At 43.6% G+C, this 20897-nt stretch overlaps 1 protein-coding gene across 50 annotated transcripts in view; it reads left to right on the top strand.

Moving 5' to 3' along the window:
- Window positions 1-20897, top strand: part of CACNA1C (calcium voltage-gated channel subunit alpha1 C) — a 700658-nt gene that overhangs the window by 663978 nt on the left and 15783 nt on the right. For 29 of the 50 annotated variants that reach the window (XM_064377576.1, XM_064377571.1, XM_064377574.1 and 26 more), the window contains 6 exons: window positions 877-968; window positions 11124-11289; window positions 11885-12012; window positions 12974-13070; window positions 15156-15258; window positions 20373-20474. In XM_064377576.1, coding sequence (XP_064233646.1) covers window positions 877-968; window positions 11124-11289; window positions 11885-12012; window positions 12974-13070; window positions 15156-15258; window positions 20373-20474 — 688 coding nt within the window. Of the gene's footprint in view, window positions 1-876; window positions 969-11123; window positions 11290-11884; window positions 12013-12973; window positions 13071-15155; window positions 15259-20315; window positions 20475-20897 lie in introns of all 50 variants that reach the window. The other 21 variants (XM_064377545.1, XM_064377544.1, XM_064377563.1 and 18 more) reach the window with 1 other exon arrangement.

The raw sequence follows: 20897 nt of genomic DNA, 5'->3' as shown, positions 1-20897 counted from the left end.
GTCCAGGTCTGATGGGCCTGAGAATTACCCCAATCAGATTCATTTGAAGCTAATGACTGAGAGGGAGGGAGGAAAGAAGGAGGAAACAAGGAAGGGCCAAATCAAGCCCAGGTTCACTGCATCAAACGTGCAGCAGTTTTCTGAGGCCTCCCTTCCCAGGCGCCCACTGTACCTCTCACTGCAAACCTGGAGCTCTCCATTCCCGACTCAGGGATCCAGCTTGAGGTTCCAAGGTCAAACTCAGCAGGGCACCCACACCAGCCCAGAGCGTTTCCTCGGCCACTCCTTCAGAAAGTCCCCTACTTGGTCATCACAGAAAGACCCAAGACTCAGTTGCCAAAACCTTTTGAGACTAAAAGAGCTACCTTGATACCTGATAAAGGTGGCAGTTTCCAAGATAAGCACAGCTTTAAAAAAAACAGGGAAAAAGGGATTTCAGGAATGAATTAAGCTTGCCCTGGCCCCCAATCGCTCACTCCATATCACTCCAAAATGCAAGAACTAAATTTGAAAGAGTGCTTGGGCCTGCAGATTTGAAATGGCAAAGTAAAGAAGGCCAGTGCATCCTATATCCTGTCAGAAGCTGGGTCCCGGTCCCAGCATCCACTGCTCTCAGCACCAGCTCCCACTGGGCTGCAGGGATCTTCCTGAAGCTGTGGGCACTTTGGTTCTCACACTTGTCCAGTGTGGGGATTGGGCTTAGGGGCTGAGTGGGGCAGTAGGTGCCTGCCATGTTGCATGGGAAGACAGTTCAGCCTGTGGACTGGCCAGTTACAGGGACCCCTGAGACCCCCGAAGAGACCATTGAACAATGGTGGGAAATTAGGACCCTCTCTGTCCACAAGTCACTGAACACCTCTTCCTTCCCTCTCCCAGGTGTTTGGGAAAATTGCCCTGAATGATACCACAGAGATCAACCGGAACAACAATTTTCAGACCTTCCCCCAAGCTGTGCTGCTCCTCTTCAGGTGGGTCCCTGAGGACACAGGTACGCACGCACGCGCACACACACACACACACACACCCCTGCATGGTGCCATGCTGTGGCCTGGTTGTAGAATGAGAGGGAACTGTCTCCTGGGGAGTAGGAAGGGAGAGGATGTGTGCTTGCCATCCACTTGACAAGGAGGCCAATGGTTCCATTGTCATTTATGATAACTTTCCACAGAGCAACACACTGGGCACTGGCACACCTGCTGGAAACCAGCCAAAGCCATTAGGGGAGCAAAAGTCACATGCTGAAAGTAGCCTGGCTTGGAATCCAAACAGGCCCAAAGCCAACCTGGTGATACACTTTGTGACCTTGACAGAGACATCTAACTTCTCTGAACCTCGGTTTTCTTGTCCAATAAGTACAGATATCTATCACTCCCAGCACCTGTGCCATTTGCCATGCTGGGCGCTTATGTCCACATGCACTGGGCTTCATCCTCATTTAATCCTCAACACAATACTAGCAAACTGAATCCAACAGTACCTGGAAAAGATGATGCATCATGATCAAGTGGGTTTCATTCCTGGGATGCAAGCATGGTTCAACATATGCACATCAATAAATGTAATATGCCATATTAACAGAATGAAGGAAAAGAGACCCGTATGATCATTTCAATAGGTGCAGAGAAAGCATTTGACAAAATTCAACATCCTTTCAAGATAAAAACCTCTCTAACAAATTAGGCATAGAACGAATGTACTGCCACACAATACAGGCCACATATGACAAGGCCACAGCTAACATCATACTTAATGGTGAAAAGTTGAAAGCTTTTCCTTCAAGATGAGGGACGAGACAAAGATGCCCCCTCTCACCACTTCTATTCAGCACAATAATACTGGAAGTCTTATTTTTTTTTAAGGCATCCAAATAGGAAAAGAAGAAGTGAAATTTTCTCTGTTTGCTGATGACATGATCTTATATATAGAAAATCCTAAAGACCACTGAAAAACTATTGCAACTGATAAGCTAATTCAGTAAAGTTGCAGGATACAAAATCAACCACACAAAAATGAGTAGCATTTATTTACACTAACAATGAACTATCTGAAAGAGAAACTAAGAAATCAGCCCCTTTTACAATAGCATCAAAAAAAAAAAAAAACAAAATAAAATACTTAGGAGTAAATTGAATGATCTATAAACTGAGAACTTATAAAACATGATAAAAGAAATAGTTGGTGACATAAATAACTGGAAAGATATCTTGTGTTCATGGATTGGAAGAATTAATATTGTTAAAATGATCATACTACCCAAAGCAATCTACAAATGAAATTCCTATCAAAATGCCAAAGTCATTTTTTATGGAAATGGAAAAAAAATCCTAAAATTCAGGTGGAACCACAAAAGACCCTGAATAGCCAAAGCAATCTTGAGCAAGAACAAAGCTGGAGGCACTACATTGCCTGATATCAAAATCTGTTACAAAGCTATAGTAACCAAAACAGCATGGTACTGACATAAAAACAGACACATAGAGCAATGGCTCAGGATAGAAACCTGAGAAATAAACCCACTCATTTATAGCCAACTGATTTTCAACAAAGTTTCCAAGAATACACAATGGAGAAAGAAGTCTCTTTAATAGTGTTGCCAAAGAGGAAAAGGGGAATTACTTTCAAAATCATCATTAGCATTAGACTTCTCATTAACAAAAGTATATATATAATAGAAGACAATGGAATAATATGTTCAAAATTACGAGGAAAATTTATTTTTGAACCTGGCCCTCTATATGCAGTCTAAACAGCATTCAAGCAGCCAAGTAAAATAGAGACATTTCCAAAAGCGTAAGAACCCATAAAGTTTACTCCCCCACATAAGTCTTCCTTGAAGCAATTACTCAGGCTGTACTTCCACAGAATGAAAAATGAATCAAAGAAATAGAATGAGCAAAGTAATGATATGAGTAAAAAATAATGAAGCTTATAGTTGTGAGTTATGAACAAGGACATTATAAAGTTTATACGAAGTCTAGACAATTGTTAAGGGGAAAATGTACAAACCTTAATGATGATTTGGAAGTAATATTTTATGTTATCTCAACAAGGTAGGAGGTGAGGTGGTAGAAGAATGAGAAACGTGAAACCATGCTAAGAGTCTTCTCTTGTTTGGGGGTAAGAAATAGATACTGTTTAATTCTGTACAAAACTAAGGGAAAGTATGTATAAATGCATATGTTAAATATTTAAAAGTCAATCACTAAAAAAATAGAAATGGAATGTACACATTCTAAACCACTAGAGGAAAAAATGGACAAACATCAAAAGTAAGGTAAAGCAAAGTAGAAAAGTAAATCAATAAAACATGGAAATTAGAATAATAAAATGAGATGGCAGGAAAAAGAACAATGATAGGCCGGGTGCAGTAGCTCACACCTGTAATCCCAGCGCTTTGGGAGGCCGAAGTGGATGGATCATGAAGTCAGGAGATAGAGACCATCCTGGCTAACACAGTGAAACCCCGTCTCTACTAAAAATACAAAAAAAATTAGCTGGGCATGGTGGTGCATGCCTGTAGTCCCAGGTACTCAGGAGGCTGAGGCAAGAGAATCGCTTGAAACCAGGAGACGAGGTTGCAGTGAGTCAAGACTTTAAGATATCTAGCTCTAGCCTGTTTGTAACAGATATAGTAAAACAAAATGACCTAAAGGAAATGAAAATAAAAGGATGGAAAAACAAATACCACATAAGGCCCACATTGTAGATGTAATAGTAGCAGTAGCAGAAATAGAATTCCAGGTGAAAGGCATTAAACAAGACAAAGAGAGACTTTATATTGATAAAAGGTAAAATCCATCAAAAATATGTAACAGTCATAAAACTACATGAGACTAACAATATAGTTTGGAAATGTATCAATCACACACTGTTTGAACTATAAGGAGAACACACACACGCACAGTGGCAGATTTAATACAGGTAGTAGAGCATGGCAGTTCAAATAGACCACTGTAGGAAAAAGGGTAAAGAACATCTAAATAATACAGTTAACAGACTTGATCGTATAGATTTATACTCAATAAATGGCAAAAAAAAAAAAAAAAAACCACACACACACATCCTTTTTAAACACCCCAGAAACATTCACAAAAATCAGCCAAGATTTAAGTCCAAATAATTAAACAAATTCTAAAGCTGCTCTTACCTTGACATAGCAAAATTAGAAATTAACCATAAAAACAATAACCCCTTCAAAAACTACTTAAAATGTTTGTCACTCTTCTTAGTAACTCAAAGCTGAAACTATAGTCTACAGTCATGCACCACATAATGACATTTTGACCAATGACAGACTGCGTAAAATTACAATGGAGCTGGAAAATTCCTATCACCCAGTGATGCTGTAGCATTGTAACGTAGCGCAATGCCTTACTCGTGTGCTCGTGGTGCTGCCAGTCATATAAAAGTGTAGCACATACAATTATGTACAGTGCATGATATTTGATAATGAGAATAAATGGCTGTCACCTGTTTATGTGTTTACTGCACTATACTTTTATCATTATTTTGCAACGTACTGCTTCTACTTATTTTTTTAAGTTAACTGTGAAACAGCCTTAGGCAGATCCTGCAGGAGGTATCCAAAAGAAGGCATTGTTATCGTAGGAGATGAAGGCTCCATGCGTGTTACTGCCCCTGAAGACCTTCCAGTGGGCAAGACGTGGAGGTGGGAGACAGTGGTATTGATGCTCCTGACCCTGTGTAGGTCTAGGCTAATGTGTGGGTTTGTGTATTAGCTTTTAACAAAAAACGTAAAGTGTTTACGTTTTTAAACGTAAAGTGTTTAATAGAAAAAACGTAAAGTGTTTAATAGAAAAAAACATAAAACAAGAATATAAAGAAAAATAATTTTGTACAGCTGTACAGTGTGTGTTTTAAGTTGTGTTATAAAAAAGTAAAAAGTTTTAAAAAATGAAAAAGTTTATAAAGTAAAAATGTTACATTAAGCTAGTTGATTACTGAAGAAAGAAAAATACTTTTTATAAATGCGTGTAGCCTAAGCGTATGGTGTTTCTCATCTCCAGTGGTGTACCATAGCGTGCAGTCATGTCTTAGGCCTTCACAGTCACTCACCACTCACTCACTGCCCCACCCAGAACAACCTTCCGTCCTGCAAGCTCCATTCATGGTATGCACCCTCTACAGGTGCGCTAGCTTTACATCTTCTTTACTGTTCCGTTTCTACTGTTCCTTTTCTGTGTTTAGCTATGTTTAGATACATAAATGCTAACCGTTGTGTTCCAGTTGACTGCAATATTCAGTACAGTCATGTGCTGTATAGGTTTGTAGCGCAGGAGCAGCAGGCTGTGCCATAGAGCCGAGGTGTGTAGTAACTATACCATCTAGGTTTGTGTGAGTCCACTGTATGCTGTTTGCACAACAACAGAATTGCCTAACCATGTATCTCCACGTTGTTAAGTGACACAGCACTGTACTTAGAAATGAGACCCAGAACACCGTATCTTAAGTGTAGGAGATGCATCAATCAACACCAAAGAAAAATTCACAGCCTAAAATTTATTTATTTTAAATGATTTATATTAAATAAGCTACTAAATGGGGAAATGAATCTTAAAATAACCCGAGAATATGAAGGAATGCATTTTTAAAAATAAAAGCAGTTCAGGCATGGTGGCTCACATCTGTCATCCCAGCACTTTGGGAGTCTGAGGCAGGCAGATCATGAGGTCAGGAGTTCGAGACCAGCCTAGCCAACATGGTGAAACCGTGTCTCTACTAAAAATACAAAAATTAACTGGGTGTGGTGGCAGGTGCCTGTAATCCCTGCTACTTGGGAGGCTGAGGCAGGAAAGTCATTTGAACCTGGGAGGCAGAGGTTGCAGTGAGCCAAGATCATGCCATTGCACTCCAGCCTGGGCAACAGGGTGAGACTCCATCTTAAAAAAATAAATAAAATAAAAGCATAAATTAATAAAATATAAAATAAAAATGAATTTTATCAATAAACTCTAAAGCTGATCCTTTGAAAAGACCAATAAACAGATAAACCTTCATGAAATCCAATTTTTTTGAAAAAACACAATAACATCAGGAATGCAAAAAGCAACATAATCACAGATGGGGATGTGATTTTTAGAATGGTAAGAGAATTTCACACCTCTGTTTTGTGGCACCTCAGAGGTGATTAGCTACTTCAAGAGGAAGCCGAAGGTCTCCTTCCCAGCCAGTGGCTGCCAGAAACTCATTGAAGTAGACAGTGAATGCAAACCATACCTTTTATGAGAAGCATATGGCCTCAGAAGTTGCCTGTGCCACTCTGGGTGAAGAATGGAAGGGTTCTGTGGGCCGAAGCAATGGTACAATGATAAGCATGGCTTCCTCATGAGGCGGCACATCCTGACCTGTGGTTGTGTCCACCTGCTACTGCATACGGGCATTCTGATATAGACCAAGGAGAACTGGAGAAGGAAAGCAGATTGTTCAGGGTTGCATTGTTGGTGCCAATCTGACTGTTCTTAATTTAGTTATTGTAAAAAAAGATAGCGGGGAGAGAAGGATATTTCTAGCCTGACTGATACTACTGTGCCTTTTCACCTGAGGTCCAAATGAGATGGCACAGTTCAATAACTTTTCCTTCTCTATAAAGATGATGTCCAGCAGTACGTTGTCAGTAAGCCCCTAAATAAAGGATGTCAGGAACCTAGGACCAGAGCACCTGAGACTCAGCATCTTCTCACTCCACATGTCCTGCAACACAAATGCTGATGTACTGCTCTGAAGAAACAGAACACTAAAAAACATCTAAGGAAGACCAGATGTGGTGGCTCATGCCTATAATCCCAACACTTTGGGAGGCCGAGGCAGATGGATCATGAGGTCAGGAGTTCGAGACCAGCCTGGCCAACATGGTGAAACCCCGTCTCTACTAAAAGTGCAAAAATAAGCCTGGCACGTGCCTGTAATCCCAGCTACTAAGGAGGCTGAGTCAGGAGAATCGCTTGAACTCAGGAGGTGGAGGTTGCAGTGAGCCGAGATCATGCCACTGCACTCCAGCCAGGCGACAGAGAGAAACTCCGTCTCAAAAATAGTAATAATAATAAGGAAGAGGTCAAATAATATGCTAAACTTTTTGCCCAAGAGAATGAAAGATACCAAAGATAAATGCCAGGAACAGATCTCCAAGACATGGAGGCTATGCTCACTGAGATCTTCTTACTCTATCAAAAATAAAAGTTTCACCAGGTGTAGTGGCTCACACCTGTAATCCCAACAACTTGGGAGGCTGAGGTGGGAGGATCACTTAAGACCAGGAGTATGAAACCAGCCTGGGCAACATAGCAAAACTCCATCTCTAAAAATAAAAAATCAAAATATCACCCAGGTGTTGTGCCATGCATCTGTAGTCCCGGCTACTTGAGAAGCTGAGGTGGGAAGATCACTTGAGCCCAGGAGTTTGAGGTTACAGTGAGCTAAGATGGCTCCACTGCACTCTGGCCTGGATGACGAAGTGACATCCCATCTCTAAACATACACACACACACACACACACACACACACACACACGATTTTTCTAAAAGTGGCAGACAAATAATATCAGATTCAAATAAGAAGACAGAGAACATCATGAACAAATTTATGACAATATATTTGAAAACCTAAATGAAGCAGACGCTTTTATGTAGAAAAAAAGAATTATAAAGTTATCTTAAGAATAAAAGAAAAAGACTACAACAAAAATTGAAAAGATAGTTAAAAATTTAGCTTTTGAAAAGGCCCAATATTCAATATTTTTATTTGTGAGGTCTATGAAAGAACTGATCTTTACAATGTTATTTAAACTTTCCAGGAACAGAAAGATGTAGAAAACCTCCTCACTCATCCCATAAGACTAATATAAAGTTAATGCCAATAAGAAAAAGATTAAAAAGCAAGCAGTTATAAATATGAAAATATGTACACATAACTGTCATTGTTTGCAGAAAACAGGCTAATTCAAGTAGAAAATCTATGCAAATTAACTAAAAACCTTTTATGACAATACAATTAATAAAGTGGAAGATTAAAATATTAACAAAGAAAAATAATTGCTTTCCTGTACTGGCAATAATTAATTAGTAAATATAATAGACAAGATCTTATGCTATTACTTTTTCAATATTATTATTTTGTAACTCTTGCCCGATAAAACAAGACAAGAAAAATAAAGCAAAGCCTAAGAATTGGAGAGGAAGAAACAAAATTAAATGCCAAAAAAACTAATTACCTGTGTATACATACAAGAAAAATTACAGAAAATTGCTAAAACTAATAGGGGAGTTCAGCAAATATTCTGTAATATGAAATTAATTGTATTCCCTCTATATCAGCAGCAAACAGATACAGCATTTAAAACATAATGTTGAAACTATACCATTTTAAATGTACAACAAAATAAAAGGAGAGATATGCCACATTTCTGGCGAGGCGACTTAATATCATAAAGATGTCAGGATTCCCCAAATTAATAGATATCTCAGTGCAATTCTAATAAAACTCCCAATAGGATTACTCATAGAGCCTGAAACTGATTCTAATGTGTCTGTGGAATAGAAAAGGAAACTGAATAGCCAAGACAAATGTTGAAGAACAACAGGTCGGAAGGACTCCTGCTCTGTGAGAGGGCAGGACTTACTGTAAGGCTATAGGAATGCAGACAACACAGTACATCTGTACCAAGATAAGCGAATAAACCTAAGGAATGGAACACAAAGACTAGCACGAGACCCACACACTATGGAAATACAGCGCATGGCAGAAGAGATATTTCAATTAGGTAGGTAAAGGTGTACTATTCAATAAATAGTATTAATAAAATTACTTATCTGTACAGAAAAAAATAAAAGCATATTTCTACCTCATATCAAACCCGAAAGTAAATTTCAGGTTAATAAGTTATTGTGAAAAACTAAGCTTTAGAACCTTTAGAAGAACACAAAAAAGAATGTCTTTATGACCTAAAATAGGGAAGGATTTTTTAAACAAGATCCAAAAAGCACAAAACATAGAGAAAAATTATAAATTTGACCTCACTGAAATAAAAAACTTAGATTCACCAGAATACACTATAAATAATGCTAGAAACAAGCCACAAATTGGAAGAAGATATTTCTGATGCATACAGCTAACGAAGGATTAAGAATAGACATGAAAACACCGTGAGATACCACCTTACTCTTGCAAGAATGGCTATAATTAAAAATAATAATAATAGGGGTTGGTATGGATGTGGTGAAAAGGGAACACTTTTACACTGCTGGTGGGAATGTAAACTAATACAACCACTATGGAAAAGAGTATGGAGATTCCTTAAAGAACTTAAAGGGATATACTATACTATTCCATACAGCAATCCCACTACTGGCTATCTACCCAAAGGAAAAGAAGTCACTATATGAAAGACACACGTGCACACACATGTTTAGGGCAGCACAATTTGCAACTGGAAAGATATGGAACAGGCTGAGTGTGGTGGCTTAGGCCTGCAATCACAGCACTTTGGGAGGCCAAGGCAGGCAGATCACTTGAGGTCAGGAGTTCAAGGCCAGCCTCGCCAACATGGTGAAAGCCCATCTCTACTAAAAATACAAAACTTAGCAGAGTGTGGTGGTGCATGCCTGTAATCCCAGCTACTCGGGAGGCTGAGGCAGGAGAAAGAATCTCTTGAACCCAGGAGGTGGAGGTTACAGTGAGCTGAAATTGTGCCACTGCACCCCAGCCTGGATGATAGAGCTAGGCTCTGTTTCAAAAAAAAAAAAAGAAAAAAAAATATGGAACTAACCTAAATGTCCATCAGCCAACAAATGAATAAAGACAATGTGGCATATATACACCATGGAATACTACTCAGTCATAAAATGGAATAAAATAATGGACTTTGCAGCAACCTGGATGAATTTGGAGGCCATTATTCTAAGTGAAGTAACAGGAATGGAAAATCAAATATCATATGTTCTCACTTATAAGTAGGAGCTAAGCTATAAGGATGCAAAGGCATAAGAATGATATAATGGACTTTGGGGACTCGGGGAAGAGTGGGAGGACAGTCAGGGATAAAAGACTACACATTGGGTATCATGTACACTGTTTGGGTGATGAGTGCACCAAATCTCAGAATTAACCACTAAAGAACTTGTTCATGTAAGCAAAAACTACCTGTTTCAAAAAAACTACTGAAATTTTTAAAAAGAATAGAGAATAGAATATCTTAAGCACCCTACAAACGAACAAGAAAACAACCTGAATCAAACAAGCAAAAATATGAACATGCAATTTAATGGAAGGTAAATATCTAAATTCTCAACCCACTAATCAATCATTTTATAACCAAATTAAAGCAGCAGTGACCTGTCTCACACACATTATATGAGCAACATTTAAAACAATTCACTAATGAATTGATGAGTTTGTACAGTAATGTCATTTCTCCTGCACTGGGAATAGGAGCCTAAGTTGGACAAACATGGAATATCTAGTAAAAGGAAGATACATGTACTTTAACTGGCAATCCCACTTCTAAGTGGATACCCAAGATAGAAATCTGCATGTTTATTGCAGTGTTATTTGTCCTAGTAAAAGAAAAAAATGAAACACCTAAATGTTCCTCAACAGGACAGTGGATTTTTTTATGGTATGTTCATATAGCATACTCCTATACAGCAGTCAAGGTGAAAGAACTAGAACTAAAATACATCCAAAGCGCTAAGTCACAAAAACATCGCGTGGATTGCAAAAACAGCAAGTTTTCAGAAATTTGTTACTGTTTATATAAAATTTGTTACTGCTTATATAAAACTTGTTTACCGTTTATATAAAATTATATTATATTATAATGTTGTTTAAATATAAATATATTTATATAAAATTATATTAAAATCTGTTACTGTTTATATAAAATTTGCAATTTGTTACTGTTTATATAAAATCTTCAAATCTCCAAAATAATGCTATGTGTTTGCATATTTAGTGAACATACCAGAGCATTTGGGGAATGGTGAACATCGAGTTCATTTTAGTAATTCCCCCTGGGGAAGGAGGAAAGGGAAAGGTGGGGAAGGATGAGAGGGCCCTCCTTGGAGTCCATAGGGTGGACTGCATGGCTGTGGGCTCTCCCTCCCCTCCAGGTGTGCCACTGGGGAGGCCTGGCAGGACATCATGCTGGCCTGCATGCCAGGCAAGAAGTGTGCCCCAGAGTCTGAACCCAGCAACAGCACGGAGGGTGAAACACCCTGTGGCAGCAGCTTTGCCGTCTTCTACTTCATCAGCTTCTACATGCTCTGTGCCTTCCTGGTAAGCCGACGGGGGACTCAACAGCTACCAGTCATGAGTGCCCAGTTCCAGGGCAGCCTGAGCCCTCCATCTCTGCAGCTCATGGTCAGGGCAACCCCATCAGAGGAGCTGGCTTGGGAAGACTAAGTTGGCAGGAGTGTCCAGCCACATGGAGAGAAACGCGGAAAGCCCTGGGCCAGAGTGAGCGCCACCAGCATCTTGCTTGTCCATTCTTGGCTCTTGTCATGCTGGCATTGTCCCGGAGGACAAAGGGGACATTCGGAGGCCTAGAAAGAACTATCCTTTTTAGCATCTTGCTGAGGAGTGAGGGAAAGGAGATAAAGTCCCCCTCTGTCCTGGACAGCCCTGCCCAGCAGCTCAGTAGGAGGGAAGCTGTAGCCCAGATGTGGGTTCATCCCACACAACTCTCAGGGAAGCTGTGTCAAGGTTATGTCCAAGAGACCCAAGACTGGTAGTTCTAAGACTGGCAAGATGGATTACTGGTCTTTAGAAATGTTGGATTCTGCCATCTATGGGCCCTGGCTGGCAAGGGGGTTCCAGAGGCAGGTATGTAGGAACGTCTTCTCAGAGCACTTCATGGTACTGTTTCCCACAGATCATCAACCTCTTTGTAGCTGTCATCATGGACAACTTTGACTACCTGACAAGGGACTGGTCCATCCTTGGTCCCCACCACCTGGATGAGTTTAAAAGAATCTGGGCAGAGTATGACCCTGAAGCCAAGTAAGTTCCCAGGGGGAAATCCTGATTCCTCAAGCTGAGAGAGGGTATAGCTGACCACACCTGCAGAAGGGGTTCAGGGTGGGCTAACACTGCATGGATCAACTGGAAACACCAAACTGCATCAAACCCCAGGGTGAAGGGTCAAGTTCCAGCAGGACAAGGCCCAGCACCTCAAAGTCAGGAATATATCTACTAGGCCAGGTGCGGTGGCTCACACCTGTAATCCCAGCACTTTGGGAGGCCAAGGTGGGTGAATCACTTGAGTCCAGGAGTTCAAGACCAGCCTGGCCAACATAGTGAACCCCATCTCTACTAAAAATCAAAAATTAGCCAGACATGGTGGCACACGCTTATAGTCCCAGCTACTCCAGAGGCCAAGTCACGAGAATTGCTTGAACTCAGGAAGTGGAGGTTGCAGTGAGCTGAGATCACACCACTGCACTCCAGACTGGGTAACAGAGCAAGACTCCATCTAAAAAAAAAATAAATATATATATGCAATATTCAGTTGAATGGAAGGATAGGAAATTCTAGTATCAGGAATAACTAGTAAGTGTTGAAGTTAGGATATGTAAGGTGGGGGAAAATCTTGACTCCATTCCTGCTTCTGGTCTAAAGATCATTTGACTGACCCTCAGTAAATACCTTTTGGTCTGAAGGTTAGTTCATTCAATCATCAAGTACATATTGAGAATTCTGTTGTGCTGCTAAAATCCCTTCCACCTTGAACATGGCATGGGCAGAAAATTGCTCATTAAAATCTAAACGTGTGTATTGGTTTGGGGCTGTGTCATGCAGTTCTGCAACTCTGCACTGAGTGTGACTAATAGGGCCACCACACCATGCAGCGTTCCCCATATGAGTGGGCTGTACCCCTCAGGTGCATGTGTCCTGAGCTGCTGGCAGAGACCATGGCTCTCTGATGCTCTGTCCCTCCTCTCCTTCCTCCTTCCTCTTCTAGGGGTCGTATCAAACACCTGGATGTGGTGACCCTTCTCCGGAGGATTCAGCCCCCACTGGGTTTTGGGAAGCTGTGTCCTCACCGTGTGGCTTGCAAAGTAAGAGATGACTGGGTTCATGGGAGGAAGAGAGAAAACAGGGGAGGCAAAGGGCCCATTTCTTGTGATCCTCTAAGGGAACAAACATACTAGTTTTGGGCCTAAAGGAAGGAGTCTGAACCAGATTACATCTTAAGGGTGCTTCCAGCTCTAAGTCCTCAGACTCCATAAGGGAGTAACAGAGTGAATGCCTCATGTCCCAGTGAGCCAGGAGCCCAGTTCTGGATAAAGGACTTGTTCAGCCCATCCCACTGCACCGTCCAGGCATCCTGGGATGGGAGACTTCTCAGCCTAGGCTAGAGGGGTTAGGAGTTCTTTTACTGGAGCTGGAGGGCCATTTGAGAGTCCAGGCATTGACTTCAGGGGTCTGTGAGTCCTAAAATTGTACGTAAAATCACTAAAATACAAAGTTTACCAGGGGGAGGATTTCTCACTTTAATCAGATTCCTTAGTGAGACTGTGACTCAAAAAAGAGTGTCATTTCTATTCCTCCCCTCCTCTCCACCCTAGTCATTCTGTGCTCCCTGTTGGGGCAATAATGAGCTGATCGAGAGCTGGGAAGGGAGACCAGAGGGATAGAGAGAGGAGGAAACTCAGATGCAGGAGGATTCGGCTCTGTGAGAATCCATTCAAGGAAAACACAGATTGAGGGCACATAGAACCTTCCACTTGTGCTCTTTTTACTGAGTTTCTTCTCATGTGTGCCTCCACTCTGCTCCAAAAAACAGATTTTAGGAGATTTCCAAGGGCATAGAAAATATCAGAAAAAGGGAGCATAAAATAAATGCAAGGTGCAAACACCATGTAAAGCAAGGGGAGGGGGAGGGGTGCAGCTTGGAGGGGGTTCATGTGTCTCAGGATGGGCCTGGGCAGGCTGAAGCCTGGGTGTGAAACTTTCCAGTGGCCATGATACAGTTCACACTATCCATGAGGTTCTGATCATCAACATCTGGTCACTCAGGAAAAGCGTAACCCTTCTAGACACTGAGATTAGCAGGAGGTCACCGTGTTAGCGGACAAACAGCTCGCCTTGAGCATGCCCGTGGCATGGACGCCATGATGATCTTCACATCACACATCCTCGTCATGGCCCAGTGCATGCTGAGGGCCCCACACCAAAGCCTTCAGTGCCAGGGAAGCCTGTTTTGGGGGTGCCCTTGCAAAGAAGAGGGTAAGACAGCACTACCCAGTGTCAGCAAGCTTCTGCTTCGGCTTGATGCAGAAGCATATTTGTCAATAGACAGGACAGGCAGCATCTCCTGCAGGCAAAGCTCCTGTGATCTTTTCTCTTCTCTGGGCTGTGGACAAATGCTGCCTGGCAGGTGGGCTCCCAGCACAGGACGGCGTGCAGCTGGCCTCTGCTGCCAGTGGAGAGCACACCTGCACGCCTGAGCAGACTTTCAAGTGGGGCAGAAGGTTGGGTGGGCTTCACATCCTTTTATGGAAGTGAGGGTCTAATGAGGACAAATTTCATACCTTTCCCACTCTGTGAGGAAGATCAAAAGTAGTTATGGCAAAGGCAAGATTCTCCCTGGAATGCTTCAGGGAGTGTTCACTCCCTGCCTACTCCAACAACACCCACACAAGCTGTGTCTCCCCCAGCATCCTCTATGTGTTAGGCCATCCTTGTACTGCTATAAAGAAATAGCGGAGACTGGTAATTTATAAGAAAATGCGTTTAATTGGCCCACAGTTCTGCAGGCTGTATGGAAAGCATGGCACCAGCATTCTGCTTCTGGGGAGGCCTCAGGAAGCTTCCAATCATGGTGGAAGGGAAAGGGGAGGCAGGTGCGTCACATGGAGAGACACGGAGCAAGAGAGAAGGGGGAGGGACCACACGCTTTTAAACAACCACATCTCATGAGAGCTCACTCATCGAGGGGATGGGACTAAATCATTTATGAGAAATCCACCACCATGATGCAGTCACCTTCCATCGTGCCCCACCTCCAGTTCTGGGGATTACAGTTCAACATGAGATTTGCGCAGGGACACAGATCCAAAGCATATCACTCTGCCATGGTGTTCTGTGGTCCCCTAAGCACCACCTGCCATCGTCACCAGCTTTTCTCCCCTCCCCTGCAGCGCCTGGTCTCCATGAACATGCCTCTGAACAGCGACGGGACGGTCATGTTCAATGCCACCCTGTTTGCCCTGGTCAGGACGGCACTGAGGATCAAAACAGAAGGTAAGGGCACTTGTGGGCACTTGGAGAGCCATTCAGACAGTCTAGCAGACAATCAGAGAGGAGCTCAGCAGCCTGCAAAGCGCTCGAGGGACCTTCCTGCCCCAGACAGCTTCCGAGCAGGGATATGGGAGTAACCTGTGTTCCAGGATGTCGCAGGGCCCCAGCCTGCTCATTACTTATTTGCTTCCTGAATGGCCTCCCTGCCTCTAGCTCAGGGGTATCCAATCTTTTGGCTTCTCTAAGCCACATTGAAAGAAGAAGAATGTCTTGGGTCACACATAAAATATACTAACGATAGCTAACGATAGCTGATGAATTAAAAAAAAAAAACACCTCAATGTTTTAAGAAAGTTTACAAATATGTGTTGGGCCACATTCAAAGCTGTCCTGGGCCACAGGTGGCCGATGGCTACAGGTTGGACAAGCTTGCTCTAGCTTATTCATTGTGAACTCTAGCTTTCCATGAAACTCTGGGACTCATTCTGGGAAGTATCTTAAGTCAGAGGGTATAGCTCACAAAACAGAAAGAGACAGGTGTTCCCTGAAGCAGGACCAGCCCCTGTCTAAAGGACTTACATTGACTACAGGCGGGTGTCTCAAACACACAACTCTTTAAATTAATAGGACAGTGCTGGGAAGACATGGGAGAATGGGGACATAGTGACAGGTGGTGGCTGTGGTGGAGGTCATTGCACACATCGTATGAGCTGAACCTGGCTCAAGGCTATCAGCTGGTCGACAGGTGAGGATTCAGACCTCACGTGTGCCACCTAGTCAGACCGGGCTCCCTCAGGGCCGTGTCCACCAGGAGGAGCCCTTCTAGTTTTCACAAGGCACCCTAAGGCTAGCAGCAGCCTGAGTGAGATAATCTGCTCGCTTTACAATGGATAAGAGTTTGGGAACCACTACGGGAAAGGCTGTATTAAATATACCTCAGAAGATGCCATTTCTGTCCAAGAGTGTCCAGTCTTGGCATGTCTAGTGTTTCTTAGAGCATGGTCAAAAGACCACCTGCTGCAGAATCAGCTGTGCACACCTGTTTAAGCTACTGAGTCCCAGATACCCACACAGATCTGCTGAAGCCAGCTCCCTGAGCATGGGGCCCAGGAATCTGCATTTTGAACCAGCTACAGAGATGATTCAAACCCAACAGTGTAGTAATTAGAGAAAACACAGATGAGACAAGCAGTATGCTTCCTTCGCCTTCCTACACTTCCAGCTTAAAGCGCAGGCTGTCCATCAGTGTTTTCCTTTGGGGAAACAGAAGGAGCCCTGGGCAGGGAGATGGAATCTGAGTCCCTGCTCTCTCACTAATGACAAGAGTATGAGCCATTTACTCTGTCTCTACTTCAGTTGCTTCATTTGTAGGCTAGAGAAAGGTGATGACATCTGGGAATTTAATTCATTGAACAGACCAGAGATGGGCCTTCTCTCAGTTAGATCCGCCCAAAAAATAACAGAAACATTTTAAATGGAGGGAAATGAGAACCAATCCACCAAAAGTCAAAATAATGAGCTTATTTTTAAAAAATAAAACTAGGGGCCAGATACAGTGTCTCATGCCTGTAATCCCAGCCCTTTGGGAGGCTGAGGCAGGTGGATCACCTGAGGTCAGGAGTTCAAGACCGGCCTGGCCAACATGGTGAAACCCCATCTCTACTAAAATACAAAAATTAGCCAGGCATGGTGGCAGGCCCCTGTAGTCCCAGCCACTCGGGAGGCTGAGGCAGGAGAATCACTTGAACCTGGGAGGTGGATGGAGGTTGCAGTGAGCTGAGATAGTGCCACTGCACTCCAGCCTGGGCAACAGAGCAAGACACTGTCTCAAAAAATAAAATCAAATTAAATTAAAAATAAAAATAGGATAAGTTTTGCTACTAAACTAAAAAAAAAAAAGCAAAGGCTAAAAAAATATACCATCAGTAGCCAATGCAATCACTCAATCTGAAATGGGCATAAGTAGGCTGATTTCTGACTACCAGAAAGCTAAAACACACATATTTTTTTTGAAACTGAGTCTTGCTCTGTCACAGTGGTGCGATCTTGGTTCACTGCAACCTCCAACTGCCTGATTCAAGCGATTCTTCTGCCTCAGTCTCCTGAGTAGCTGGGATTACAGGAGCACACCACCACATGTAGCTAATTTTTGTCTTTTTAGTAGAGACAGGATTTTACCATGTTGACCAGGATGGTCTCCATATCCTGACCTCATGACCTGCCAGCCTTGGCCTCCCAAAGTGCTGGGATTATAGGCGTGAGCCACCCCGCACCCAGCCAAAACACACGTTTTATGCACACATGTGTACATAACACAGAAGAAAACTGGGAAGAAAATGTGTTGCTATGTTAATATTGATTATCATGAGTAGAAAGATCAGCAGTGACTTTTACCTTACTCCTTTAGTTTTTTTACTTTCCAAGTTTTCTACAAAGAGTATTACTACCCTACGTTCAAAGGGAAAGAGAGACGACATGGTGACTGCCAGGAGGAATATGCTGTAATACTTAAAGCTTGATGTAAATTACGGATGTAAGATTTTGTTCCATAGAGGAAGAACAGGCAGGAAGGTATGGAAGCAAGGATTCAGCAGAGTCGAAGGTTCACTGTCAAAGCAAACCACATGCCAACTAAGGAAGACCAGTAGCTAGTAACATTGCAAAAGACTGACCAATCAAATGCAGAGGCCCAGTTTTGAGGAAATAGGAGTTCCAGAGAAAAGGAGAGAAGCCAGCCATGTGAGAACTACAATCATGTCAAGAACTAAGGACTATCTTTTTAAACACAGAAACATTTCAGAACAGCTTCCAAAGGGCCTGTAATGGTCCCACCTGAGGGTGAGCCTTCATCAGACACAGGCCCTCCACAAACTTGGTAAAATCTTAAGAAAGGAAGACAAAGTCAAGTCTTAGAAGCAACTAGAAAGAAATGTGAGAAGACATCTACATTTGTGAAGATAAGGCTTACAACAGTCCTCACCCTTCAGACTTCTCAGAGTGGCAGGAATTGGGGAGAAATTAACACCTACTTCTGAGAACCAGAGCTCTCACCCCAAGTCCAGTACCAAGCCAAACAAGGTTTTCTCTTGAAATATAGAAGAAAGATATTGAAAAATACTTAGATGACATGAAACAATTGTCAGTGAACTTCCACAATTACATGGACCATTATGAGGATAAACTAAGGCCTGATTTTTAAAAAAATGAAAGGTCCTTTTGGAAGGTGTGTTAATTTCTTAGGTCTGCTGTAACAAATGATCACAAACTGGGCGGCTTGAGACAAGAGCAAATTCTTCTCTCAGTTTAGGAGGCCAGAGGTCTAAAACTAAGGTATCAGCAGGGTTGGTTTCTTCTGGAGGCTCTGGGGAGAATCTGTTCCACCCTTTCTCCCAGCTTCTGAGGGCTGTGGACGATGCCTGGTGGCTCACAGCAGCATCACGCCATCTGTGCCTTCATCTTCACATAGCCTCTGGGGTCTTGTGTCCCCTCCTCTTCTTATACGGACACCAGCCACGTTGGATTTAGGGCCCACCCTTATCCAGGGTGACCTCATCTTAACTAATTACATTGGTGAAAATCCTATTTCCAACTGAGGCCACATTCCCAGGCTCTAGGCAGACATGAATTTTGGAAGGACGCTATTCGGCCCAGTGCTGAAGCTAAGTATATTTGAATACCGTGTGTGTTAGGATCTTTCACTGCTTGTCAGAAACCTCCAGCTGCCTCTCCCATGAAGGGGATTGATCGCCTGCATAGCTGGTAGGCCCAGGAGTCATCCCCTGCCCTCAGGTCCTGTTTGGATCTGACGTTCAGGGAGCTCGGGATTCTGTCACTCACTCCACTGCCACCTCTGCATGCTCTGCCCTGTGGCCCCAGAGGTGGATTTGAACGCAGACAGTCTGACATGAGAGCCCTCAACCATGATACTGGACTGCTGGTCCTATGCAAGAGCAGTAAACATCCCTTACTGCTCTCACATAAGACCAGCAGTCCAGTATCGTGGTTGAATGTGAAACATTCCTACTGCTGTGAAACAAATTTACTACAAGCTTTTCAGCTTAAAAAGACACCCCATTATTAGCTCACGGTTTGCAGGTCAGAAGTCCAGCAGTGGTGAAGCTGGGCTCTCGTAAGGCAAATCCAGGATACTGATCAGGCCATGGTCTCTTCTGGAGGCTCTGGGGGAGATCTCGTTGTTGCTGGAATTCATCTGTTGCAATTGTAGGTCTGAGGTCCTCACTTTCCTGATGGCTGACAGCTGGGGACCCACTCAGTGCCTAGAGGCTGCCTCTCTTAGTTCAGCCCACATGAGTATTTGCTTTCTTCCAAGCCAGCTGGAGAGAACTCTGCTTTTAAAGGGCTCATGTGACTGGGTCAGGCCCGCCTGACCTCTCTGTCTTAGGCCATAGGTGCTGTGTGCCATATAACCTAGTCTCAGGAGCAAAATCTATCATGGTCAGGGGCCCAGGGCTTTGGCAGCATGTGTGCCCTGGTGTGGAGCATCTTAGAATCCCACCTCCACATCTGCTCACAGCTGTAGGTCTCAGCTTTCCTTTTACACCACTGTAAAGCCAGGACCCCAGAGGCTGCATGGGACAGGCATCTAAGTAGGGGAACTCAGGACAGGGCCCTCATTGACAGATGTACCCTCCAATCGTCCATGTCCCCTGTGGCTGCCTAAGGAGGTCCATGAGAAATGCCACCCATGGGGAGCTGTCCTCCACTGCCCATGGCAGGGCCGTGCGTGTTCCAGCTGCTGAGCACATGGCCGCCATTGTTGCTGCCTGGGGGCTGGGCTCAGTCCACGAGGAAGAGCACTGAGTGTCAGCAGAGGAGCCCCCTGGCTGGCCTGAGCCACAGGCAGAGGGAAGGGTAGAGGGATGGCATTGGACAGTGCAGGAGAGGGAAAGGGGAAAGAAGGAAGGTGGAGAGAGGAAGGGGAAGATAAAGGAGGTGGAAAATGGGAAGACTGGGGAGAAGTGAAGCAAAAGAGAAAGAAACTGATGAGTCAGGGTTGCGTGGGGCAGATGCCACCATCTGTGGCTTCCTACCTTACGCAGAGGGACCCAGCCCATCAGAGGCCCAACCAGGGGCTGAGGATCCTTTCCGCTCTGCAGGGAACCTAGAACAAGCCAACGAGGAGCTGCGGGCCATCATCAAGAAGATCTGGAAGCGGACCAGCATGAAGCTGCTGGACCAGGTGGTGCCCCCTGCAGGTGGTGAGTGCTCCCTGGACTCCCGTACCTTGGCCACTGCCTGGCTGTGCCTTCCTCTGCCTGCCTCTCCTCCAGCTGTGGCACTCTTAGAATGCAGAAGCATCCCATGAGACTTGCTTCTTGAGTCCCCTAGGCTTGCTGGAGGTCTGCCTTTAGACCCTTCCTGCGGGGCTCAAAGGCCCTATTGGTTAGAAGAGACGAGGGTACAATGCCCTGCACAAACTCAGAAACAGAACGTCAGGTTGGAAATCTGGTGCAACTCTGCTTTTTACGCAGGGGAACAGGCGAGTCCCTTCATGCTTGGGGGTTTGGCAGAACTTCTAAGGAAACTCCACAAGGTATAGGTTTCCCATAAACCTGAGTGCTGTAGGATTGCTCTAAGGCCCTGAAATAAGAATCCCCCTAGATTCCTCCCCCTTGGATGAA

Source organism: Aotus nancymaae, unplaced genomic scaffold (genome assembly GCF_030222135.1).
Source record: "Aotus nancymaae isolate 86718 unplaced genomic scaffold, 86718_ANA_hifiasm-v0.15.2.pri h1tg000016l, whole genome shotgun sequence".
NCBI classification, from domain to species: domain Eukaryota; kingdom Metazoa; phylum Chordata; class Mammalia; order Primates; family Aotidae; genus Aotus; species Aotus nancymaae.
Note: the sequence above shows the minus strand (reverse complement) of the source record. Positions and strands in the feature narration are given on the sequence as shown.